The sequence below is a fragment of the Euprymna scolopes genome, chromosome 7 (genome assembly GCF_053919585.1).
Source record: "Euprymna scolopes isolate OS-2025 chromosome 7, ASM5391958v1, whole genome shotgun sequence".
NCBI lineage: Eukaryota > Metazoa > Mollusca > Cephalopoda > Sepiida > Sepiolidae > Euprymna > Euprymna scolopes.
Genome location: NC_136488.1, coordinates 82,842,435 through 82,868,232, shown reverse-complemented (window position 1 = coordinate 82,868,232; position 25,798 = coordinate 82,842,435). Strand labels below are relative to the sequence as shown.

The window sequence follows — 25,798 nt, the reverse complement described above, 5'->3', positions numbered from 1 at the left end:
GTGAAGAGACTCTTACTTTGAAAGATTCTTCTTTTAAACTACTAGACTTTGAAATTCCCTCCCTGTATTCTGCTTCATCAACTGTACTAACATTAAGAAATTTAAATGTAATGTGAACAGACATCTTGCCGGCTGCTCAGCTCCCTACTTAGAGTATCCCTGTAGGCATGGTTCCTAATTCACAGTAGGTCCTTACATTTATTTATATACATATTTATTTACAAAGAAATCTATTTGAAAATCTTAAGTAGGATAACCCATGTGTCGGAATTTTATCTTGCTTCCAGATAAACTCGATGCTAAAGTAACTAACCTGAAAAAAACAAAAAAAAACAGCATGAAACAAAAGAGGGGGAGGGGGTAAAGAATAAAATATAAAGGTCTTGCTTTGAAATGAAGAAAATATTTTATTTACAATAATAACTTACAAATTTTAGGAGCATACTCACAAATTGAAAGCCAGTCAGGCACGTGCCTTTTTCCTTTTTTTTTAGTTTAAAGTCCTTTTAGAATTTTCTCTCCCTCCATGTTTGCGTGCAAACCATAGACACACAGATGGATTTCAGAAGCAAGACTGCGTTGCTTGTCCGGGTTCTTTTTTTTTATCGGGTTTTCTTCTTTGTAGGAGATTCCAAAATTCCTTGTCACGTAAAAAAAAGGTATTTTCTTTAAAATAATTTCACTCCTTCTAAAATATGTGCAAAACCGTAGTCATGTAGATAATTTTCAGAAGTCTGTCTCGTCACATATCCGGGTATTCTTGCCGGGGTTTTCTTCTTTGAAGGAGGCTCGTCAAAATTCCATTCTCAGCGCCGGGCAATGAAACAACGTTCAATCTCCACGTCAGCGGAATTTCAAAAGAGAAAGAATCTTGCGCTGGGCTCATGACGTCATCACAGAGCTAGCATTTTCCTTTTCTCAAATTAAAGGGAGTTTCGTACAAATCCAAAATATACGAAACTAAAAATCATAAAGGATACGAAATACAGAAAATCATATATAAGAACCAGATAAACAATAATAAATGTAAACGGGGGGGGGGGGGGAGATGCACCATTAATGGTACAAAAAAATTCCAACATTCTCCCCCCAACAGGAAATGGCAGTCAACCTACAGTTGGATGAGACCTGTAAAATTTACAATACAAAAATTTTTCTTTATATATACATATACCACACAATGTATGGTCAGAAGAACTCCAGGAAACAAATACCAGAACAAAAAAGCAGAAAATTTCAAATAAGCTCATTCCAAAAAAGATTCACATGGAAACATTCATGTTTTAGGTTAGAACAGAGGAGTACATAACCAAATTCACAAATTTAAACTAATGATCACATGCAAGGTTGCGACAGAAGTTTGAACAGAGAATATTTCACCAGATAATTAACTACATACATATAAAGGAGTATAAAGGCTTGAGGAGTTCACATAATTTACCATCCAACCTCCTCATCCCTATATTATCTCTGGCGAACACCAAAATATCTCAGCTCCCTCGTAACCACAAGAGCCCAGTGAGATCAACATCGGTGCTACAAGAGGGATGAATCCAATCAACCCTAAGCTTTGATAAGTTCTTCAACTTGGTGGAATGAAGTAAAACTGCAACCCAAATTCTGCACAAATTATTCAAGGCAATTACAGTTTTAAACGTTTGTATAGCTATATACATATAGCCAAACAAACAAAGTTGAGTATAGGTGTCAGAAACACCTAGGTAGCTGGAGATGTAATATTTATGGAAGACCCCTATCAAGGAGAGATCCAGTCTTGTGTTCACCACTGAAACAAACATCTTAGCATTAGAAAACTCACTCCCAACTAAGTATAAGATGGTCCTGAGCGCCTCAGAAACACCTCTGGACAAATCAAGCTTGACTTCGAAAGCTCTTGCAATGCTGCCATAAGCTACGTCAAGGCAGATCTTCACAAAATATTTAAAAACAATAACACCTGCATGTGACTCCCAAGCAGGAAACGTTCTACTTAAAGGAGCAACTTCATAGAATGAAGGTTCTGCAAGCGTTCTCTGCACAACATATCCTACACTCTCGTAGGAACTCGGAGAAGCTGAACTACACACCATGTAGTCAGCAAATTCAACAGGATCCTTCATGGGATTCTTTATCGAGCTACACTCAACCTGAATCTGGACGCCCCAGTCCAACTTGAGTCCACGTAACTCTTCAAAAACCATTCTGTTCTTGGTTTTTACACCTTCACAGGTGGATATAGTGCTTTCTGCCCTATATCCTTGATGGAGAATTTCTCTCCCAGTGCTAACATTAGCACTTAAAGTGCACAAAGCTTGTACTTTCACACAGGATAGACTCCTGTCCTTTAACCACTGGCTATTGTCAGGACTACATGACCGGAGTAATATCCCACCGTCATGATTAAGTTCCTCATTATTCTGACAAAGTTGTGGAAGATAACCACACATGCGAGTTTTCAAACTCACATGGTTAGAGGGCAAAACAATTCCAACATCCCATGGAAATCCCTCCATAAATTTCACAATATTCATGCCCACACTTACCAAGTCGTGGACACGAGTGGTATCATTCATGATACCTGGGAATCTCACTCCCAATACATTTTTCTTTAAAATATTACTGGCAAACTGCCTACCAGAAAAATCAAACTTCAGTACCTGACTACGCAGATCCTCTGAAGTGGCACTTGCAACACAGCTTTCAGACCGTGATGCAACATCTTCCAAGCCAAACTTGCCAGCACTCAGCAAACAGTTTTCAGAGTCTGGACATTCGGGCTTAGTAGTCGGTAACTCGCCGAGCATCTCCCCAGGGGTTTCAAATATCACAGGGTTGGACAGGGAATCACACTCCACACCATCTGCCAACCTCGAAAGAATGAATCGAACCTGGGACGAGAACACTACAACATTAACAGCATCCGCTTCTATAAGCGAACAGTCCACGTCCTCACGTAAGGAATGATCACACAACAACTCAGTTATGTTATCCACCGATGCTAACCATTCATCAACATCGGCCTTCATTGTTATAAAATAAGGCTCAGGTAATTCCTTCTGCAACCGCAATAAATCCAAGACGGCGATAATCTTCCCTAAATAAAACTTTCGTTTCCTTACAAGGAATCCGGAAGAACGAGTGACCAACATCGTGCAGCGTTTTTTTTTATTCTTTCAAAAATATGGACTAAATTTAAACAAATACAAAAAATAGGCGTTCAAAAATTATACACAAAAAAATGCACACACAAAGGTTACAAAGGTATTCGCATAAGATTCCTTCCTCATAGCACAAACAAAACAAGACCAATGCAGCATATTGAGCCATGAAAATACTAAGGGATACAATCCCCAGTTACAAATTAAAAGGGTCACTATGGCTTAAAATTAAAATTAAGTGGATTTAAAATTCAAACTTCTATATGGAAGTTAATTGACTGGAAATGAAGAATAACGTTTAACATTCTTTATAGCAGTATCTTCACTGAAATACAATCTAGGGAAAGAGTGGGAACAGAGTTTAAATAAACAACTACGTCGGGGGAGGGTACATACCACCAATGTCACATGTGTATCTTCAAAGGAATCCAAATAACCAAATGCAAATAAGGGCCAAGGCGAAGAAAGGGGAACTTGTCTTTTCACAAATTCTAGAATAACACTGTCCGCAAAGCAAATGGGTATAAACTCGCTATAGAAAATTATAATAAATATCTTCAACGCATAATACAATATTTGAAATAATATTGTCCGATTAATTCACAACCCAGAAACATTTAACACATGTGAGAGAACGCACGTGTTCATTAAATCAAAATAATGGGGTATATAGTTATTCCTTTTTTTCTAATATATTGAGGAAAATACATACATACAACTAACACCGGCTTCGGACACAGCGTCTCTATTTACTAGGCTCCCCACGAGGGTATAGTTAGATAAAAAGTCGTCTCTTAAAGTGGGGAAAATCCAGCTTCCAAAAAATATCGAACACGCTGGATTAGGACGAAAAATAAAATTACCTCAGTCTAGTAGGATTTTTTAGTCGCTGACTAGGGACAGAAAATGCTATAGTTTCTCCCAACGTAAATCGCAATACCCGTGGAAATTCAACTAAAGCAGGTAAAATGTAAATTATATTCCGAAATAGGGCTACGAAAGTTATATCTTCAATTCTGAAGAATAGAAAAAAAGGAAAGTGTATACTTATCGCTTAATCTTTTTATTAAGAAAAATATTTATGAAAAGTTGTGCATAAAATATTATTCAGATATAAATAAAGACACTAGACGTACATAAAAATGCTAAATTCGGGAATTTTTGTTAAGCGAAAGTCGAATGTTGGAAACACTAAATTACATTACATGTTTTCTAAGTTCAGGACATAGCAGTAGTCGAATGTTTTAAGGAGAGCGTTAATATACACGCCAAGTTACATCTTAAGAGGGAAGGGAATTTAGTAGCTGAATACGGGCCATGGGTACGGGGAGGTTACAGAAAGAGTCAACAAGTGGGCCAGTGATAGGAGTGTATTTAACCCTAGTTAAGTAACGCATTGACAGAATGAGAATAAAACGGGTCTTGAGATAGAAAGAGGAGGGCACACGCTTCGTATCATACAAGGCGTATAGTAACTTAGTTTGCTTAATTATTCGAAATAACTGACCACTTAATTTGAAAAGTATTCTGAAATAAGGGAACACGAGTGTAAAATGCCTTCAAATAAAAGCAGTAAACTTAAAAAATGCTTCTAAATAAGGGAAAATAAATTTGGAAAATGCCTTTAAATAACGGAAGAAATTCACAGTAGTCGACCGAATCTAAGTGACGTTGATAGTGTCAGGTAGCGGAGGTAACAGAAATGTCAAGAGGTTAAATTTAATCCTAACTTGAAAGAAAATGAATTAAAGTGTATCTCGATTAGAAAGGGAATACACTTTACTTTCAAAGCATTCCGAAAAAGGGAATAATAAATTTGCAAAATGCATTTAATAGGGGATAAAATTTGCCTAATGCTTTCAAATAAAAGCAGAAATTTTCCAACTACTTTTATATAAAGGGGAGAAATTTGCAAAATGTTGAAAAACAATTTGCAAAATGCCCTCAAATAAAAACAGAAATTTACCAAACTACTTTTAAATAAAGGAAGAAAAATTTGCAAAATATCGGAATTTTATCTTGCTTCCAGATAAACTCGACGCTACAGTAACTAACCTGAAAAAAAAAAAAACAGCATGAAACAAAAGAGGGGGAGGGGGTAAAGAATAAAATATAAAGGTCTTGCTTTGAAATGAAGAAAATATTTTATTTACAATAATAACTTGCAAATTTTCCCCTTTGCGGGTATTAAACTTATGAAACGCCAAGGTAACATGTAATGAAAAAAATAACACTGGTTCTTATAAAGATGTGTGTATCCATTAACGAATTCAATAATAATATTCAAAATAGTATCTCCTAATCACACTCGCATATGAAACAAATTTTAGGAGCATATTCACAAATTGAAAGCCAGTCAGGCATGTGACTTTTCCTTTTTTTTAGTTTAAAGTCCTTTTAGAATTTTCTCTCCCTCCATGTTTGCGTGCAAACCATAGACACACAGATGGATTTCAGAAGCAAGACTGCATCGCTTGTCCGGGTTCTTTTTTTTTACCGGGTTTTCTTCTTTGTAGGAGATTCCAAAATTCCTTGTCACGTAAAAAAAAAGGTATTTTCTTTAAAATAATATCACTCCTTCTAAAATATGTGCAAAACTGTAGTCATGTAGATAATTTTCAGAAGTCTGTCTCGTCACATATCCGGGTATTCTTGCCGGGGTTTTCTTCTTTGAAGGAGGCTCGTCAAAATTCCATTCTCAGCGCCGGGCAATGAAACAACGTTCAATCTCCACGTCAGCGGAATTTCAAAAGAGAAAGAATCTCGCGCTGGGCTCATGACGTCATCACAGAGCTAGCATTTTCCTTTTCTCAAATTAAAGGGAGTTTCGTACAAATCCAAAATATACGAAACTAAAAATCATAAAGGATACGAAATACAGAAAATCATATATAAGAACCAGATAAACAATAATAAATGTAAACAGGGGGGGGGGGAGATGCACCATTAATGGTACAAAAAAATTCCAACACATGGAATGAATGTAGTATTATTGTGATTGAGGATTGTAGCTAAGAAAATGATAGACAAATATAAGATACAGTGACAAGGATGATCATAGACACCCTCTCCATAATGACCATAGTGACCTTTTTTTTTTCTTTTTTTTTTAACACAGTGATCACCACTTATCAAGGCCCGGAAGCCACTCAGGGATAAGGGTTATTGCAAGTACATTACGTTAGTGTGGAGATTTGATGAAGTGTTTACTTAAGGGGGCGGTTCATTAGGAATTTGTTAACATTGGACTTGAAGACATTGAAGTTGTAGTCCAGTGGGAAGCAGGCAAACGGAACAGAGTTCCACAGGCGTGCAGTTCTAAGAAACCTTCATTGATTGATGGGAAATGAGACTCCCACAGCTAAATGATGTGACATAAGGGTTGCAAAAGTGGGATTTAAAAAGCTAGCGTCCTAGAGGAAGAGCACTTTTGCCTGCAAAAAATGTGTATGCACCCCCATCAGAATTCCTTCGTTAAAGTGCCTCAGGCGATTAGCAATAAACTAACCCCTTTTTAAAAGGTGGAAATCAAAGCCTGTAAGGGTGGCCCTGTTCTAGGACCAGAACTATACCTCAGTCAACAGGGAACAAGTCATCTCAATAATGGCCTAGACTCTGGTGGCTTTGGATTCACGGAAAATGACGGATGTGCCTTGAGGAGGTTATTTAAAAGAAATGTCATTGTATTTACACCTCTGCCTCGCCATCCATCAATTCTTGTGCCCCACCTCAAAAGTTGCATATAAAGTAAAAAATAGTATATGAAAAATAAGAATAAGTCAAAAGGTAATATAGTGTTATGAGATAGCATTAAATGAAATAGAGTTTATCATTCGCCGAATTTTGTTCCCAACTATTAAATATAATTAAATCAAAATCATTTTCATTCAATTGTTGTTTTATTTTAATCTTTTCATTTTTTAACAATCAATTAATTTATTTCCCATGATCCTCCATTTTTTCGTTTTGCATGACAGAGTTATTGCCCCTGATACGACATCTAGTATCAACAATCATGGCGGAGCTCGCAGCCCAGCAAAAGTTATTGAAATGTCGAGCGTATTTGGAAGGTAATCCAAGTGATGTAAAGGTAGGTAGATACATTAATTTCTATTTCTAGAATTTTAAAAATGAAGATCTGCTGTTTAAAATAGTTTTTAGTCACACCCGAGCATGTTACTTAACGGAGTTTCTTAACCATATATAGTCGTCTGTATTTCTCTCGCAAAAAGTACCTCAATGTCGGTTTTCAGTCTCAAATATAAGATCCTTGTTTGGTAATATTCTCTTGCAAACAGCTGTTTTAAAATTTGTTTTGTTTAAAGAAAAAAAAAAAAAAAAATTTATTTATTGCCGATTGGATGTTTTGGTAGTGCCTATTATTTAATTAGCACTTTAATCGGCTTCTTGCAAAATCGATTGAAAAATGGTGTTCGCGAAGACTTTTTTTTCTTACTTTTTTTCAATTTTTGATGAAGAAGCAATTTTAATTAGATTTATGTTCACTTCCTCTTAAAAAATAATTAAAATTTAATCTATAATTTTATTTTTGTAGGGTATAATCGTCTAAATTTAGCTTAAAGTTTTTGTCTTTTTTTTTTTTTTTTTTTCTCTTCGATTTTTCTCAAACATGAAACTAAACGTGAATGTTTTATTTTATCTTTCTTGGAAAAAAAAAAAATTATAGAAAAACCACAATTTTATTTATCTCTGTATTAATTAATTAAGTACTGATACAGAATTTAAACCGAAGGTATTTTTTTTCTTTAACCCTTAAACTGACCCTAATCAAAGTTTTAGTTCGGCTGAGGTCAAATTGGTTCAGTTCAAATTCTGTACAAGCACCAGCACCATGGATTAAAATAAAGGAGCAAAGTGTAATATCTGTTCTAATATTACACTTCATCTTTTCGTCCTCGGTCGGTGAATAAAGGGCCTTTTTAGACTGAGATAATTTTAATTTTTGCTTTGTAAAACTTGTCGAAAGCGCTCTGTTTTGATGTTTGGAAAATGGAATGGAAATTTAAATTCCATTCCGTTTTAATCTTTTTTTTTTTTAATTGCGCATGCGCCAACATAATCACCGTTCAAATTTGAAATGTCAACTCTTAAAGGTCTTCGAGTATGCTGACAAGGTTGGTGGGGGTGGTGTTTATTCCGAAAGCCGTTCTTCGTTGTCAGCATGTCCGAAAACCTATAAAACTCGACATTTCGAATGGGAACGTTTTTTTTGTATATATATATATATATATATATATATATATATATATATATATATATAAAAAGTACGATTGTTGAATTTTATTCTTTCGATTGCATTAAATGCATTTTTTTTTTTTTTTTTTAAATAAAACGATGGAACGAAATTTACATTTCCGTTCCATTTTTAAAACAATCCCAAAACAGAGCGCTCTCGAAGTTTTTTGTTCCTTTTTGAGAGCTGGATTTTCCCTACATTTAAAACGGACCTTGTGTTTAACTCTGCCCTCGTGTAGAGGCAAATAGATACACGATCTCATGTTTATGTGTGCGTTTCTTACCTATAAGTAACTTGATAAACACACATTATTATTTGAATACTTATTAAAATTTAAACAAAAAACATAAGGGAAATGAGTACTTGTGCAAGTTGTGCATCTATCTTACCGCACTATTTTTGGTCAATAGTATTTTTAAGTTAAAATTTTTGATATATTTATTAAATTGTTAGGTGAAAGTACAAAATAGGGACAAAACACCTTCCCGATGTTAAGAATGGGGTTCTAAATGTTATTTCAACGAGGTAACAGATATACAGTGTATCTGAGATATACACGGAACAAGATCACAGTGTCGTATCTGTTCTGATGCTACACTTCACCGTTTCTGTCCTCGGCCGTAGGAGAAATCCTTCATGACTAAGACAATTTTTATTTTCGTCGTTCCTATCCAGAGTGCTCCTTCTTGGGAAGCTGGGTTTTCCCCACATTAAAACCGAACATGTGTAACTCTGTCTTCGTGCGGTGGCTAGAAATAGATACACGAGTACCGGGATAGCTAAATTGACAATTTTTCAAATTAGCCAACGAAGCAAAAAAAAAAAAAAAGTAGTGGAGAAACAGCAAATAACTGTTACCAAAAGCAATCTAAGTTATTCTATCTACATGAATAAGTTTTACCTAATTGGATAATTTGTTAATTTTGTCTAGTTTATTGTTTATAACACCTTTTCCCAAACTTACCGTGTTAAAGACAGTCGGGCACGGGCACCATTTTGAATTTTCCAATACATCGGTAGACACTGCATGTTTTTCGAGCTGAATAAACATGTTACATTGAATAAAAACACAAAAAATATATCCAGTTTGGTAGAAAAGTAACTTATCTTGCCTTTGATAACATTTTTTTGTTATATATTTGTTTTTTGACAACTTTTTCGAATCTATGTGTACAGTAATACAAACCCATTTGTTAGTGCTTTTATTTAATGTAAAGTGTTTATTTGGCTCGAAAAACATAGTGTTTACTAGGTATCTCCAACGCGCGCCAGTTGTAACCCCCTCCCCTGTATGTAACACGATGTAACAGTAATTTAATTTAATATCATCCTAACTTTTTTATCATTCAAAAGAAGAAACTTCAAATAAACTGCTAATATTTTTTTTTAATTTTACAGCATACAAAAATAATACAAATGCGAGATTAAAATCGTGCTTACATAATCGTCATATTTTCCTGAAATTTTCGATATTTATTCATTGTTAAATAAATTTACATAATAAAAGTAGGTTTCGTTAAATATATTAAAGGAAATATATTTTTTTTAGGTCTTCTGCCTCCCCTCATATTTCATGTTAGGTAGAAGACCTAAAAAAATGAGCTGAAAAGATAAAAATTAAAAGTTATATATATATATATATATATATATATATATATATATATATATATATATATATATAATCCCATTATTTTTTCACTTACCTTAAAGTTGTAAATACAACTGAACATCAATATTATGTTAAAATTTTTATAAGCACTTTTTTTTGATAATTCTTTTTTTTTTCAGTAATTGAATTACAAAAGAAAATCTAAAAAATAGTTATTTATAAAAAGCTTTAAATGATATTAAGTTCCAATATTCCGTGATATGAAGTTTAACCAAAGATTTTTTTTATAACAGGTTTCCAATTATAAAAAAAATATATATTCATATAATAGAATATATCTTGAGATAATAAAAATCCAAAATCGGCCTAAAAAAACTTTTGATTTGATTATTTAAATTGAGGGCGAACCTTATTTTTTGTGCCTTTTTCCCAAAAAGTATGAAGGTCTTTAGGCAACATTATCTTTATATGCATAAATGTCCACAGAAGACGTTAAAAAAATTAATTTTATTTTATTAACTCTCATCCGTGTAGCTCGTTAAAAAATTTGTTTGTTTTACAATGTAAATATGAAAATCAGATATCAAAAAAAAGTTACTCAATTAACCATTATAACGCCAATGCCCATCCATAGAAATTGACAAAGAAAATAGTAAACACACAAAATGATGACGTTTTGCACAAAGCTGTGGAGGTGCCTAATGTACATACCAGTCACGGAACAAAGATGAAATATTCCAAAAATCACATCAAGTAGTTTTTTTTTTATTATTATTCAAGAAAATCTGGTTTGTATTACTGTACACATAGATTCGAAAAAGTTGTCACAAAACAAAATAGACTTCGTAGCCTCGTAGGAGATGTCCTTTTCTCCTCCTTGCAACCTCATCTCACAGAAGAGATGTTGCGAGTTTGTCTCTGATGTATCGTTATTTTCATGGAAAGTGTTCAACTGAGCTTCAATCTATGGTCCCCCCTCGCCAAACTTTCACAAGAAACACTCGTCTAGCTGTAAACACTATCAATAATTTCCCGCACTCTTTATCTGTGCCTAAACCTAAACGTAGATTCCATGAACAAAGCTTCTTTCTTAGAACTGCACGCCTGTGGAATTGTCTTCCGTTTTCCTGCTTTCCGGCTGACTACAATATGGTTGTGTTCAAGTCTAAAGTAAATAAGTTCTTGATGAGCCGTTCCATATAAGTTATTAAATTTACCAAATTTTCATTACTAATGATTACTATATTGACCAATTTCTACTGTACACTCTTTAACCCTTATCCTTGAGTGGCCTCTGGGCCTTGATAATGTGGTGATGCCTTTGTAAAAAAAAAAAAAAAAATAACAAATAAATGTTATCAAAGACAAGATAAGTTACTCTTCTACCTAACTGGATAAGTTTTTAGTGTTTTTATTTAATGTAATATGTTTATTCAACTCGAAAAACATACAGTGTTTACCAATGTATTGGAAAATTAAAAATGGCGCCGGACTCTCTCTCTCTCTCTCTCTCTCTCTCTCTCTCTCTCTTTGATACAGTAAGTTTGGGAAAAGGAGTTAAAAATAAAAAACTAGACAAAATATTGTTAGAAACTCGCTCAATATATGTTACCGCGACCTGTGCTGACATTGGTTTTTAATAGTATTTTGTATAATATTTTTTATTTTTAACTCCTTTTCCTGAACTTACCGTGTCAAAGAGAAAGTCTGGCGCCATTTTTAATTTTCCAATACATCAGTAAACACTGTTTTTCAAGCTGAATAAACATGTTACATTAAATAAAAACACTAAAAACACATCCAGCTACGTAGAAGAGTAACTTATCTTGCCTTTGATAACATTTATTTGTTATGTATTTGTTTGACAACTTTTTTGAATCTGTGTACAGTAACACAAACCCAGAAAGTCTTACGACTAAAGCAAGTCGGCCATCTATAAATCCAATGAAATAAAAAAAGGGGGGGGGGACAATTCAAATCAAAGTTGAGAGGTGAAAACTCAATTCAGAGTGTTCCTTTTGAGGAGCTAGCTTTTTCACACATAAAAAAACGACTTTATATTTAACTAATACTCTCGTGTGAAGGTAATAAATATATATTTATGTGTTAAGACAGTACATGGGCCTCTAAAAGATTTTTTTTTGTTTGTATAGCACTTGTGGAATTACTACTTTAATGACCGGCATGATCACCTGAAGTTCTGGGTTCTAAGTTAATTAACAACACAGAATTTTTTTTAGTGTTATTTTTGTTTATTGTTTGCAAATAACTTTCTGTTCGATAAATTTTTGTAATTTTTGGATATATTACTATTTTCGACATGACAAGTACATATTGTTTTTGCTTAAAAAAAAAAAATAATCTGTTAGCATCAGACATTTTTTTTCAAATAACTTTATTTCACAGTGGGGATAAATTAAGACTATAATTAAACTTTATTCGTTATGTTTGCATGTTGAAAAAAAATCATTTTTATTGATCACACTTGTTAACTAGAAATTTATTATTTATTTATTTCTTATTGGTCTGCTCTGTTTATCAAAAATTCTCCGACACGAAAGATAGTGGATAAATCAGAGTTGGGTCTGGTATAACAGTTGCAAAATTTTCCAAGATCGTGATCTTCCAATTCTGTTAGGAGTCAAAAAACACAAGTCTATAAATCAAAATCCGTGCGTCTGAACTCTAATGTTGGTAACAAAATAATGTTCGCTTGAAGTATCCGTCATCTGAACACCCTACCCTAATGCACGCAATCTTTTTAATCGCCAGTGACAGTCATACATATGCAACCACTTCCATCAGTAGTGGTCCTAGATATGACCTTAAACTATATCCAGTGGTGAGGCCTCAGCTTGCGGGCTTTGAGGAGTGTGGAGCCACCCTTTAATTGCTATTGCTCCCAGGTCCACTCTGACCTGGAGTGGTAGTACCTGTTAGGGTCCCAACTATGGGTTAAATAGAAACCGACTTGAAAAAAAACCCCAAATGTATTCTATTAAAAAATTTTTCTTCAAAATCACTGGATTTGGCATTAAATAATCTGAAAAGGGTTGATACATCATAAAACAAAAAGCAACCAACCAAATCCATCAGTAGTAGATATTAGTTAGAATTAAAACATCACTAATTTTGCACAGCCCAAAACGAATCTGACTCTCTTCCGATCTCCAACCACCTCTAAAAAGTGAGTTGTTTAACTTATTTTTACTCACAGTATTTCCACGTGTAATTTGAAGGGTATTTATCTGGGTTATATTATTAGAAGGGCTGGTAGTGGTGAGTGGTTTTATAGCTTATTAGCAACACTAGACCAATATGACAATGAGACAGGGTCAAATTTGTAAATATTAGTTAACTAAAAAAAAAAAAGGTTGTTGTAGTCACGCTTTAGCACCATAGGAAGGATTTTATATGAGTGTCTGGTTGTGTTTAGGTCTCGCACATGGACGTAATCAGTATTCAAGAAACTGCTGGCAAGGTCAGTTAATGCATAGCTATCTTAACCCAAAATTTTATTTTCATTTTATTAAAAAAGACGAACAAAGAAATGTCTAATGTGTCCGACCACACAGATCTTTGCAAAACATAAACAGGTGCTTGTTTACATTGGTGATCTTTTAAACCAGATGAAAACATTATGTACTTACATGTCATGACAAAATTAGTATAAATGATAAAAAAATGATCCAATAGATGATATTCTAAATGTATTTTAAATAAAACATTAGCCAAAATTATGTTCCCAGATATCATGTTTAAAGATGGCGAACCCTTAATTTAAATCAAACGTTATCCCCCTGGTTTGTCATAATGAATTGGTCACACATTTAACAATACCTCTGTTTAGTTTCGAAAGAGTATGGAGACCTCCTGTAAGGGTGATTGCGTGTGTAATTGTGAGGCAAGCGTTGCACAATTCTCCAACCACACCTCTCCTGAATTGGCAATGCTCGAGTCTGGTGGTAAGGAGAAGTTCAGGACGACTAGAAATACTGCCAAGATAAGAAGAGAACACATACAGCACCTGGAATTCCAAAATGGTTAGTACTGACCAGGCTCAACATTGCTTAACTTTGGTGATCATACAAGAACCGGTGTGTCAACGTGCTTATGTCACACGTTAAAATATATGATAAAACTCAATAAATTCTATTTTTTACTTGTAATTATTTTTTAATGGATCATTTTTCATAATTTTTGGAATTTATACTAATTTTGCTATGACACGCGAGTATGTAATGTTTACACCTGAAATGCGTTGGTTTAAAAGATCACAAATGCAAAGAGTTGCCTATAAACAGTAATGGTACTTGAGTAGAATACGGACTGTGATTTTTTTTTTTTTTTTTTTTTTTTTTTTTAGATAGGATTTTCAAGTAAAATTCAATCTTTACTGTATGTTTATTAAATTGTTAGGTGAAAGTACATAATAGTGAACAAAGCCACCCCGCTCCCCATGGAATAACATTATTTCAGAACAATTCATATTCTGCATAAGTTACCACAATAATAGCAAATTTATGTTGGTAATGGATGGCTCTCGTCTAGAGGAGGCCCCATGTTTTGATGAGCTTCTGGGTTTGACCTTTACCCCTGATCTGAAATGGAACATGTACATCAAGTCTGTTGCCAAGGTCGCTGGGAAAATGGTAGGATCCTTCTACCGCTCTAGAAGATATCTCACTACTGATGCAATTCTCTATCTATATAAAAGCCAAGTACATTCAAGGATGGAGTACTGCTGCCACATCTGGGCAGGAGCTGCTAAAATCAGACTATCCTGCCTTGACAGAGTACAAAATAGACTTTGTGGCTTAGTGGGGGATGCCCTTTTCTCTTCCCTGCAATCTCTCTCCCACAGAGGAGACGTTGCGGGCTTATCTTTGTTTTATCATTATTTTCATGGCAAGTGCTTATCTGCGCTCCAATCTCTGGTCCCCCCTCGCCAGTCTTTCACGATAAACACCCGTCTAGCTAAAACCACTGTCAATAATTTTCCGCACTCTTTATCTGTACCTAAATCAAAACGTAGATTCCATGAACAAAGCTTCTTTCTTAGAACTGCACGCCTGTGGAACTCTACCGCTTGCCTGTTTCCCACCTGACTTCAACTTGGGTGTCTTCAAGTCCAACATAAACAAATTCCTGATGAACCAACCCCTTAAGTAATGACACTTTATCAAATCTCCAATACTAACGAATACTACAACACTATCCCACTGATTACTGTACACAGCCTTTGAGATTTTACACAACCGGTCGCCACAGTTGCTTGATAATTTCTTGGGGCTACTAAAAGTCGTAAATCACTCGCCCGCCAGTCGATAAAATTTGTTTAAATAAAGAAATTGAGAAAAACTCATTTATTTTACGACTCTCAAATATGCGGTGACTAACCTATGTCTCATCATTTGTGAATTCTTTCATCTCTAGCTGTGAGACCGTTGGAATATCGTATTGAAAAAAGAGTGGTCACGCTAAAGGTCAACAAATTTACACATTCAGCATGTAGTCAAAATGTCGCCTTCATTTAGCTCTCTGATTTTGAAATTCATTTGGAAAAAAACGCTACAACTACATACACTTCATGCTTACAAAAGTAAAGACGAACATTTGAAAGAGGAAAAAAAGGCATCGTTCCGTCAAGCATCCGAAGAAATGATTCTTATTTCTATGGAACAATAATATGAATGATGCTATGTAAAGAAACTGGTGTTGTATTTTAATGTTTTGTTGAATATTTACTGAAATGTTTGTAGTAATAAAATAGTTGATTTACAAGAGTTAAACAAATATTTTGTTAGATTATACACCCGGTAATTTCTTGAATTGTTGTAAAATTATTTACTATTATTGACTGAAAGAAAGACATAAAGTCGGACGAGTAAAAGTATTTTGGGGCGAGTAAATTTTCCCTCACATTCGAACGACGGTTGAGTGATTTTTTTTTTTTTTCAAATCTCAAAGGCTGACTGTACACACTAACACTTATCCCCAAGTGACCTTCATGTAAAAAAAAAAAAACATTAGCTACCAAATTATGACCTTTTAAAGTTTGTTGTAAACTAGAATAATTGCCATAATTTTCACAGTATATAAATTAAAAGTGCAAGTTTCAAACAAGTGACAAATCTTTACAAATTTAATGTTATTTTGTGGTAAATGAAAATTATAATAAAGACCCATAACACCTGAGGAAAGAGAAAAAAAAAACAGATTTAGTCTGTGTAAAAACAAAAAAAATTTTTCATAATACAGTAAAATTTTATTTGCCAAAGTTTTCAACTTTGATTATTTTTGTGAAATAAATTAATCCCCATATTAAGGATGTCATATTAACAAGTGACCCTTTTTCTTTATTTTTATATGCATGTATTTATACAATATTGAGCACACCAAATTTGAGAAACACCAGTATGTATATATATATATATATATATATATATATATATATATATATATATTTTTTTTTAACATCAAAAATAAATCACCCGTCACCAAAAATGGTAACCTAACCTTGAAGTAATCTGGGGAAGAAAATGATACAAGAGAAAGAATTATGCATTTATAAATAGAAAAAGTTAATTTTTAATTTTTTTTTTTTTTACATGCAAATTTTATCAAAATAACCCCCAAAATAAACAAGATATAAATTGAAATTGAAACTAATTGAACTATATTTACCCGTTTTTATATGTTAAATTATGCTGGTTTGTGGTATTTAATAATAGGCGAATTGTCCCGAAAGGGTTGGCCCTGAGATGGACAAATGGAAAGCAAGGCTTGTTTCATGGAATGGTTTAGTTGACAGGCAGAAAGAAGTCAACAGCTGGATAAGGTCATTACAACGTCAAGAGCAGGTTTGAAGAAATCAGGGTGTCAGTGGTAACAGTTGCACAGTGGTCAGAAATATCAGTCAGAACAGCTGATCGGGTCAATGGCCAAATCAGAAAATGACGCTAGTTATAGCTAGGCTATTAAAGCTTGTCCAAGCTACAACAAGCTTCCTGTTGCCACAAAATTGAGCCAGTAATTTAGTATGGGCAAATATCTGAAGAAATAGTCACTGGGAGATGAAGTATAGGTGAATCTCTGAAAGGACCATTGAAGCTTCATTTTCTTTTGTCAGCACTGGATACTGATTACATGGAAAATCAAACAAGCTAATACAAAGGGTTAGTGATAAAATTGCTAGCAATTCATTATTAGGTCACGATAATGAAATAGCTAATATACTGGGATATTATGTCATCTAGGCTAATCTCTCTTCACAACATTTTGATACTGTGAATAAATCCTTGAGCAGATAAAGTTATGTATATGTTTATATGCACAAGATTCACCTCTAAACTAACAATCTGGTCATAAATTTTGGAATACATCTGCTGTATGTGTAAAGCATTCTAAAATCAAAGATCCTTATACTTTCAGAAGAATTCAGTCAAGACAAAACTGGGTTACGTTTCATTTTATACAAAGGTGGTGAAAGCCTTTTGTGAAAATTCAGATACCTTTGATTTTTTTGTGAAATTTTAATAAGTATTAAATACAATTTCCAGTTTCTTTAGAATATTTTCAAAGGGTTTTAAAGGCATAATATGGGCACAACCCCCCATTTTAAAAAATGCAAATATTTCAGCTTATATTTTATATATTGTCATGAGACACTAATTAAGCAAGATTACCTGAACTTTTAATTTTTTCATAAGAACCTTGAATTTGAGACATTTTTCTAGAATAAAAATCATGTAATGTATTTTGATCAATATTAGAACAGGAATTCTAGAAATAAGGTTTTATGTCATCTTTGTAAGATTCTATTCAAGGAATTCGTTTTACCCATCCTGAGATGAGTATTTAATAGGAATCCACTTAAAGGATTCTAAATCTGGACTGGAAAAGATTGTTTCAGGTAATTACTTCAGGAATTAAAGATATCTCTCATTGCCTGTGCAGCTTTTGAATAGTTTTATGGATTCAGTAACCATTATCACAGGAAAATGAATGATTTCCTTAGAAAGAAAAAAGTAATTAATGAATGGGAACCAAACTAGAAACCGTAGTATAAAGAAGGGGAATTGGCATGAACTGATACTGAAACTAAAATTGTTATACTGCCCAATTTTAACTGTTATTACGAAAAAGATTTAATGATTATAAACATCTATAATCTCTTAAACTATTGGTTTATTATAAATACTAATTGTAATACTTGAATGGCTCACCATAGAAACTGGATTTTAAGAAGATTAGTTTTTAATAAATAGAAAAGGGAAGAAACAGTACATTTTAATCTTCATAAGGCGAAATTGCATATTTGAGAAATGTAGAAAATGTCTTCATTTTTATTTTGTCATGCTATCACTGAGATTGCAATTTATGTAAACATTCAAATATATCAAAATGTTTTAAAAATTGTACATCATTCTTTTTTTTTTTTTTTTAAATACCTCTTTCTTTCATCTTTTTTCAGTTGATTTATATTTTTAACAAACTCCTGAGATTTCCTGTCACAGTAGACATATTGAGGGTAAGTTTTTAAAAAATGTCCCCTTTCTTTTTGTTTTTTTGTTTTTCAAAGTCTCCTGGTTTGATTTGATTTTTTTTAAAAATATTTTATGAACAAACTGGTTGAAGTCTGTAGTTTTGCAAAAGAATAGCCTGTGCACACAGTCACGCTTATAGCAACTGGAGAGATCTAACGTTTGGAGTCTTTGCAGTAAGATCTTCAGTTAGTCAGCTGATAACTTTTTAACTACTAACGCTTTGCTCTCGTTGTTCTAAGAAAATTCTGAAAAGGAATTCTAACGCATCAGATTTAGTTCAGTTTAGATTCTGTATATATTGCAAATTATATTTGGATTATAAGTTTGGAAGTATATAGTAAAAATAGAAGTATTTGTATAATAAACAATCTTCCAAAAATATGGTCATTTATTGGTAAAAATCATTCATACGCAGATTATAAAATGTTAATTACTATTTGCATTTAATTTCTGTCTGCGATTCTTTCTTACTACAGCAGAACCTCCAATCCACTTTTTTTTTATATGTATGTATGCCCAATACTACGCAAAGTTTTATCAAGTAATAGTTTTATTTTCTTTTGGTATTAGTCTTATTTCAGTCTTATTTACAGTTGAAAGGTGACCACACAAATTTACATTCTTTCCTAGTTCCTTGAATATACATATATATGTGTATGTATGTATATCTGTATAGGTTTACAAATAATATATATACTTATATTGTATATATTAAAGATTTTTCTAAATTGCCACAATTAACCTCGATAAAAATAGATTTGTATTTTCAGAGCATATATATATATCTATATTAAACATTCCAAAGCCACAGAAGAATTTATTTCGCATTTGATTGCTGATATGTATCATCTTACACATGTTTCATATAGAGACATATATCAATTTAAATACAATCTTTTTTCCTTGAATTGAAAAGGATAAGTAATAGTAAGAGAAAAAAAAAAATTCTTATTATAGAATGTTTTGACACCTGCCGAATATAAAAACACTTAATTCGGACAATCTGAGAAGACTAAATCCATGTATAGTGCCATTTTTAATTAAAAGTGACCTACAACATTACCAACAAAAATGGCACTATACACGAATTTAGCCCCTCTTGTGGTCTGAATTAAAAGTATTTTTATATTTGGCAGGTGCCAAAATATTTTATAAGACTTTTTTGTTTTGTTTCTCTTGTGATTTTTTTTTTTTTTTAAAGTACCCTATTTCTTTTACTATTACTTATCCTTTTCGATTCAAAGGGAAAATATACATATTTTTTTCAAAGGAATTGATATGTCTTTGAAGATTTGTATAGTATATTCATACAATTCAATGAAACACGTGTAAGACACTACATATCAGCAATAAAATAATATGAATGTGAAATAAATAAATTCTTCTGTGGCTTTGGAATGTTTAATAAATGTATATATGTATATATATATATATATAGAGAGAGAGAGAGAGATATGCTAGTAAAAAAATTAATCCAGTACAAAAACTCTATCAGATATACAGAATGTTTTTTTTTTTTTTTTAGGGAAGTGGTATTTGATCAATACTGCTGGAGTGTCATGATAATGATTTAGAATGTTGTTTTATTTTTAAATCCACGAAACAGTTTTTCGTGGTAAACAACTTATGATCCCTACAATATAAGAACTTGCATAAATTCTTGGAAGCAAACTAATGCAGTGACTGCAAAAGATAAACTAACTTAAAAGGAGTTTTTCAACGGCTAACTTTAAATCAAAAGTGCTTTTATTTGTTTTATAGTTTTAAAAGTTAAAAAAAACTTCCAAGACATGCATACATATATATATATATATATAGGAGACAATAGGAGTGGAAAATGAATTCACAAAGGCTATATTGGAAAATATAGAATGAGTCATTTATTTAATAAGGGTATACATACATATAGTTGGGGGATAAAGGGGACTCTTTATACATTTTCCACTCCTATTGCTTCCTATATAACCTCCATTGACATTTATTGAGCTTTATATCATCCGGATTAGTCTCCTCTTATAGAATTGAATTTACTCTCTTGTTCTAATTATCCTTGTTATATATATATATATATATATATATATATATATATATATATATATATATATATATATATATATATATATATATGAGAGATGAGTGATTTTATTGAGAACCTTTGGTTGCCAGTTTCATTTGTATACTGGATAGTGTATCTATTTTTTTTTCCAACATCAAAAACATTCTATATAGTGCCATTACTACCAAATAGTCATATCCAAGGAAAAACCGGAAAACATAATTCAAATGTAAATACAATTTTTTATCAACATTTGTACTACTGGTTAGAAGAAAGATTGAACAAAAATATATAAACATTTAATGACCGTTTTTTTTTTTTTTAATTTTATTATTAGAATAGTTAATACTAATTCTTTGAAATCTGTTTACATTTTAGCATCTTTAAATATAAAATAACATTGCATATCATAGGAAATGCATTCCTATCATTCAGTTTAGGAATCCTCCTTAAATCACTATTTCAACCTTGCAACATCTACTAAAATAAAATGAGGTGCTTGTACAGTTTAATTAAGACATTAAAAAATGAAAAGTATAAAAAAAAAAAGTTATATTGTTGTATCTGTTATGGAATGAAGTTCTCTAAAAAAAAAAATTTCACTTAATTTGATCAAGTAGTTTTTAAGTTTTTTTTTTTTTTTTTTTTTTTTTTACAGCGAAAAAACAATTTATGATATCAATCAAAAAGTAGCCATGTTTCAATTTTTAGGAAGAATAGCTATTGTTTAAGATGATGTGTTGGCACTTTAGACTGAGTTATCTCCCCATGGCATGTTCTAAAATCCAAACATGGCTACCTTCGGTGCACTGTCATAAAAACATGTTTTTTTTGCTGTAAAAAAAAGAAAACTACTTGATCAAATTAAGTGAAATTTTTTTTTTGAAAACTTCATTCCATTACGAGTACATACAATATAACTTTTTCAATATTTTCATCTTTTTAATGTCTTGATTAAACTGTACAAGTCCCTAAAATGAATATCATATGTATACACACACATTACATATGTTTATTTCATTTTAACTGGGCCTTCAGGTTAATGTCGGAGTGTAGTTTGATCTACAAGATCGTCTTCCCAGGCATTACCTCTTGCTTCAAGAGAGGGCTGGGTTTGTCAGTTACCCGAGGATCCCTTACAGGGAATGCTGACATGTGAGAGTATGAAAAATTTTACACCCATCCAAAATTCCCCATTTGTTTTAGGGAGAGCTGAATTCCTCACTATAAACTGACCTCATGTTTTTGCTGCAAGGTGGAGGCAGATAAATGTACATAGATTGATTTCTTTAAAAAGATGAAAGAAAACTACTTATATGTCTGAAGGTCAGGAATCAGTTTGTTATATTTATATTGTAAACAGGACCCATCATCCAAAATAAAATTAAAAAAAAAATCTTTATGGTATTTGTACCTGTGACAAAAATAAAATATACGCCAAAAATTGATCAAGTCGTTTTATTTAAAAAAAATAAAAATAAAAAAATAAAAAAATTTGATGGCTAAACAATGATTGTTGATTTCTTAATGCCATTTTTGCAGAACAAGGGGATAATTCCAAATAATTGAAACTTTTGTAAGATTTTAGAAAGCCATTCTTAACATTGGGAGGGGACATTAGAAAAACACAAATATGCTTAAAAATGATGTTCTTGATAAAAATAAAAAAATACTTGAATAATTGAATTGTTTGTGTACAGTTTTCATGTACATTATATAGCCTTTTTTTTTTTTTTTTTTCATGGGGAGGGTTACGGACAAGCACCCTCAAAATATTTGCAGGTTTTGAATAAACTAACTTTAAATAATACAGAATCCTTTTCATTTTAAACATGAAGATCAGTTTCTTTTTTTTTTTTTTTTTTTTTAAAAGCCCACCCCCACCCCGTCAAAAATTCATGAACTGTAATTTCTGGAGTCCTTTGATGATTTCACAGTTTAGAAATGTTGTATGTAGATATCTTATTACGGTTAGGAAAATCATGATTTATTTATTGATATTTAATATTTTTTATTTTTTAAATTATTAATATTTCTTTTTTTTTTCTTTTTTTTTTAATTAAAAAAGTGAAAATCCTCCAAAATAAATCTGAATAACAAGAAGAGTCTGTGCTTGTCCAGAATCCCCCCACCCTCATATTAAAAAACAAAAATAAACATGTCTATGATGTACATACCTGTGACAAAACAAAAATGTTCCAAAAATCACATAAATTGATCAAGTAGTTTTATTTTTATTTCAGAAAATCAAATTTTATAAGTATCTGAGGAGCAACTTTCTTGTATTGCCATTTTGAAAACAATGTTAAGAAGCAGATAGATAACTCAATTCCAACTCTCAAGATTTTTGTTGTAATACCTACAAATTCTTATTAATTACTTAAAAATGATTTTTTTTATAAAAATAAAACTACTTGATCATTTTACGTGATTTTTGGAATATATTTTTGTTTTGTCATGAGTACATACATCATATAGATTTTTCTTTTCTTTTTGTTTTTTAATATGGAGGAAATTCTAGGCAAGAACCAAATAGTCATTACCATAAGAAAATAAATATTACAAGATGTAATTTCTAAAGAAAAATGGCCATCGAGTCCAAGTAGGAAGAAAAATTTTGATGTCCCCACGATATGGCCATAGTAAAAAGTGATGTTATTCTTTGTGAGTTAGCCTTTATTAAAAAGAGATTTAAATTTATCTTTGCAGGATACTGGCATCGGAAAAGTTGTCAACTCCTTCCGCAAACGTGAAGGTGAAATTGGCGAAAAAGCGCGCGCTGTTGTTACACAGTGGAAAGCCATCGTTTCTCAGCAAGATGATGACCCGGTCGAAAAGGCCGAACCAGATTCTCCTTCCGCTTTGCAGCCAGATCCACATGCGTTGAAATCTAAAAGCCTATCTGAGGGCGAAAAACATGAAAAGTCGCCGAGTAATCGCACGAGCGTTAATTCTCCACATTCCAAGAACGTTTCAAAATCATCATCCTCCTCGGACAGAGAACACCATGACAAAATATCCCGAACAGAGAGGGAAAAATCTAGCTCTGTTAGTAGTAGCAGTAGTAATAAAACTGATAACTCCTCCTCTCATAAAACACACAGCAGTAGTAGTAGTAGTAGTAGCAAACAGAGACACAATAATTCATCAGGGGACATTAACAAACACAGCAGCAGTAGTAATAGTAGTAGTAGTAGTAAAAGTTCTAAAGATAAAAGTCTTTCGAAAGATGACAAAAACAGAGACAAAAAATCCTCAAAGAAAGATAAAAAGAGTTCAAATCCAGACAACACCGATGGTGGTTTGAGCTTTGAGGACTTTATGAACTATGACGACTCTGCTGTGATAAAAAAGTTTCAGAAAAGCAAAAACAGTTTGTCGTCGCCTTCTTCGAAGAAAAAGAACAAAGAAAGCTCAAAGGAAGTATCCAAGGTGAAAACGGAGGTTGCTGGGGGCAGCAGTCGATCATCTTCCGTAACATCTGGATCGTTAAAACGCAGTGCAGCTGCTTTGTCTAGTGATGAGAAAACTTCAATTCATGTACCCTCACCGCCTAAAAAGGTAAGTAGATGTGTACACATCTTGTGAATTTTTCAATATATTTTCATGTCAGATTATGAGCGGACAAAAAATTAAAACCACTCGTGTGTGTGTGTGTGTGTGTGTGTGTATAAAATGATAGATCAGTCATATCATACTGTGATTTAATGTCAGTTCCGGAGCAAAACTTACACGTATTTGAAATAAATTCACTGCATGCATGAACAAAATCCAAGTTATATGAACATTCCTGTTTGTCTTCAGAGATAATAATAGCCAGTATGGTATAGCGTTAATCTGTTTTTTTAGTCATAGGTTGTTGCAATATTTTGGACTGCTAATGGGGTATGATCCCACACAGTCGGACGATTCTATTTATAAACGATGCTGCTAAGAACTGACGAATCAAATTAATTCACATTCTGCTACCAACCAATCAGAAACCAGAATTGCTTCATAAATATTAAACCTTTTCTGGAGCAATTTCACATGTTCTTTTCCCGGGTTTCGACACGGTAAGAATATTTTGTTCTGTGGAACTGTCTACTACAAACAAGTCACCTCCCAGGACTTGTGTGTAACAGCGAACCATCTGAAACTGTTCTGAAACTCAAAATGGCTTACACTTCTAGATAGGTCAAGTTCAATTTATATAAAAAAATTTTTTAAATAACTCTGTTGAATATTGAGGTTTATTTTTCTTTGGAAATTGATTCTTATGAGAATTGATCTGAATTATATTGAAAAAGTTTTGTAGATATTGTTATAAACATATGTTTTGTTTCAGGTTTTATTATTTCTTTGTGCACATGTGTGTATGTGTATCCGTCTGGGTTGCTGATGTGCATATAAGTATGCCTCACTAGAAACCCTATATGCTAATTTGTCTTTATCCCCCCCCCCCTTATGTCAACTTTATTTCTTTGACACGTTAACTCTTAACCCTTAATCCAAGTTGATTTCAAATGTTTTCACCCCCTCCCATTCCTTATAGTAATGTAATATAATCATGCTGACACCTTCGTCCTTTCTGTTCTTTCTTTTTCCTTTTCTTTTTCTGTTATCCTTTCCCCCTTTTATCCCTTTCTACTCTTTCCATTTATCCTGTTAAGTCTTTACATTCTCTTTTCCCTTATCACCTTCTATCTTGAGTCTAAAATGTCACTTAATGTCACCCCTCCCACTTAAATTTTGGCGTTTTAATATTTCATTTTTATCAATAAAAAAATTATATTTCAATTCCATTTTTAAACCAGATGCCTTTGGTGGCTAATAAGCTTTTTTACATCGCCTGACAAGTGACTTTTGGTTTCTTGTAAACCAATGTTTCCGAAACATTTGTCTATATATTTGTCTATATAAATAAAAATATTATATTTTACTTATTTTTATTGAGCACTCTTAATAATCTTAAGTTTTATCTTCTGAATACCTTGAACTTAATATATATATATATATATATATATATATATGAGTGATTAGACGATTCCAATATTTTTTTCTGATTCCAAAATCCTCTAATCACTTAATTGGTAGAATTTCACATGAGGGAGGGGGTAATGAAGCGATCTCATCTACTTTTAAATTTAGACATAATTTTCTTTTTAACTTGACAAACTTAATGTTTGA

The 25,798-nt window shown here is 32.5% G+C and overlaps 1 protein-coding gene across 1 annotated transcript in view; it reads left to right on the top strand.

The window, feature by feature from the left end:
- Nucleotides 1-7,129: 7,129 nt before the first annotated feature.
- LOC145279805 (uncharacterized) overlaps nucleotides 7,130-25,798 on the top strand; it is a 38,353-nt gene continuing 19,684 nt past the window's right edge. The window contains exons 1-3 of the mRNA XM_080131153.1: nucleotides 7,130-7,248; nucleotides 18,501-18,557; nucleotides 23,339-24,190. Coding sequence (XP_079987279.1) covers nucleotides 7,174-7,248; nucleotides 18,501-18,557; nucleotides 23,339-24,190 — 984 coding nt within the window. The 5' untranslated portion in view covers nucleotides 7,130-7,173. The remainder of the gene's footprint in view (nucleotides 7,249-18,500; nucleotides 18,558-23,338; nucleotides 24,191-25,798) is intronic.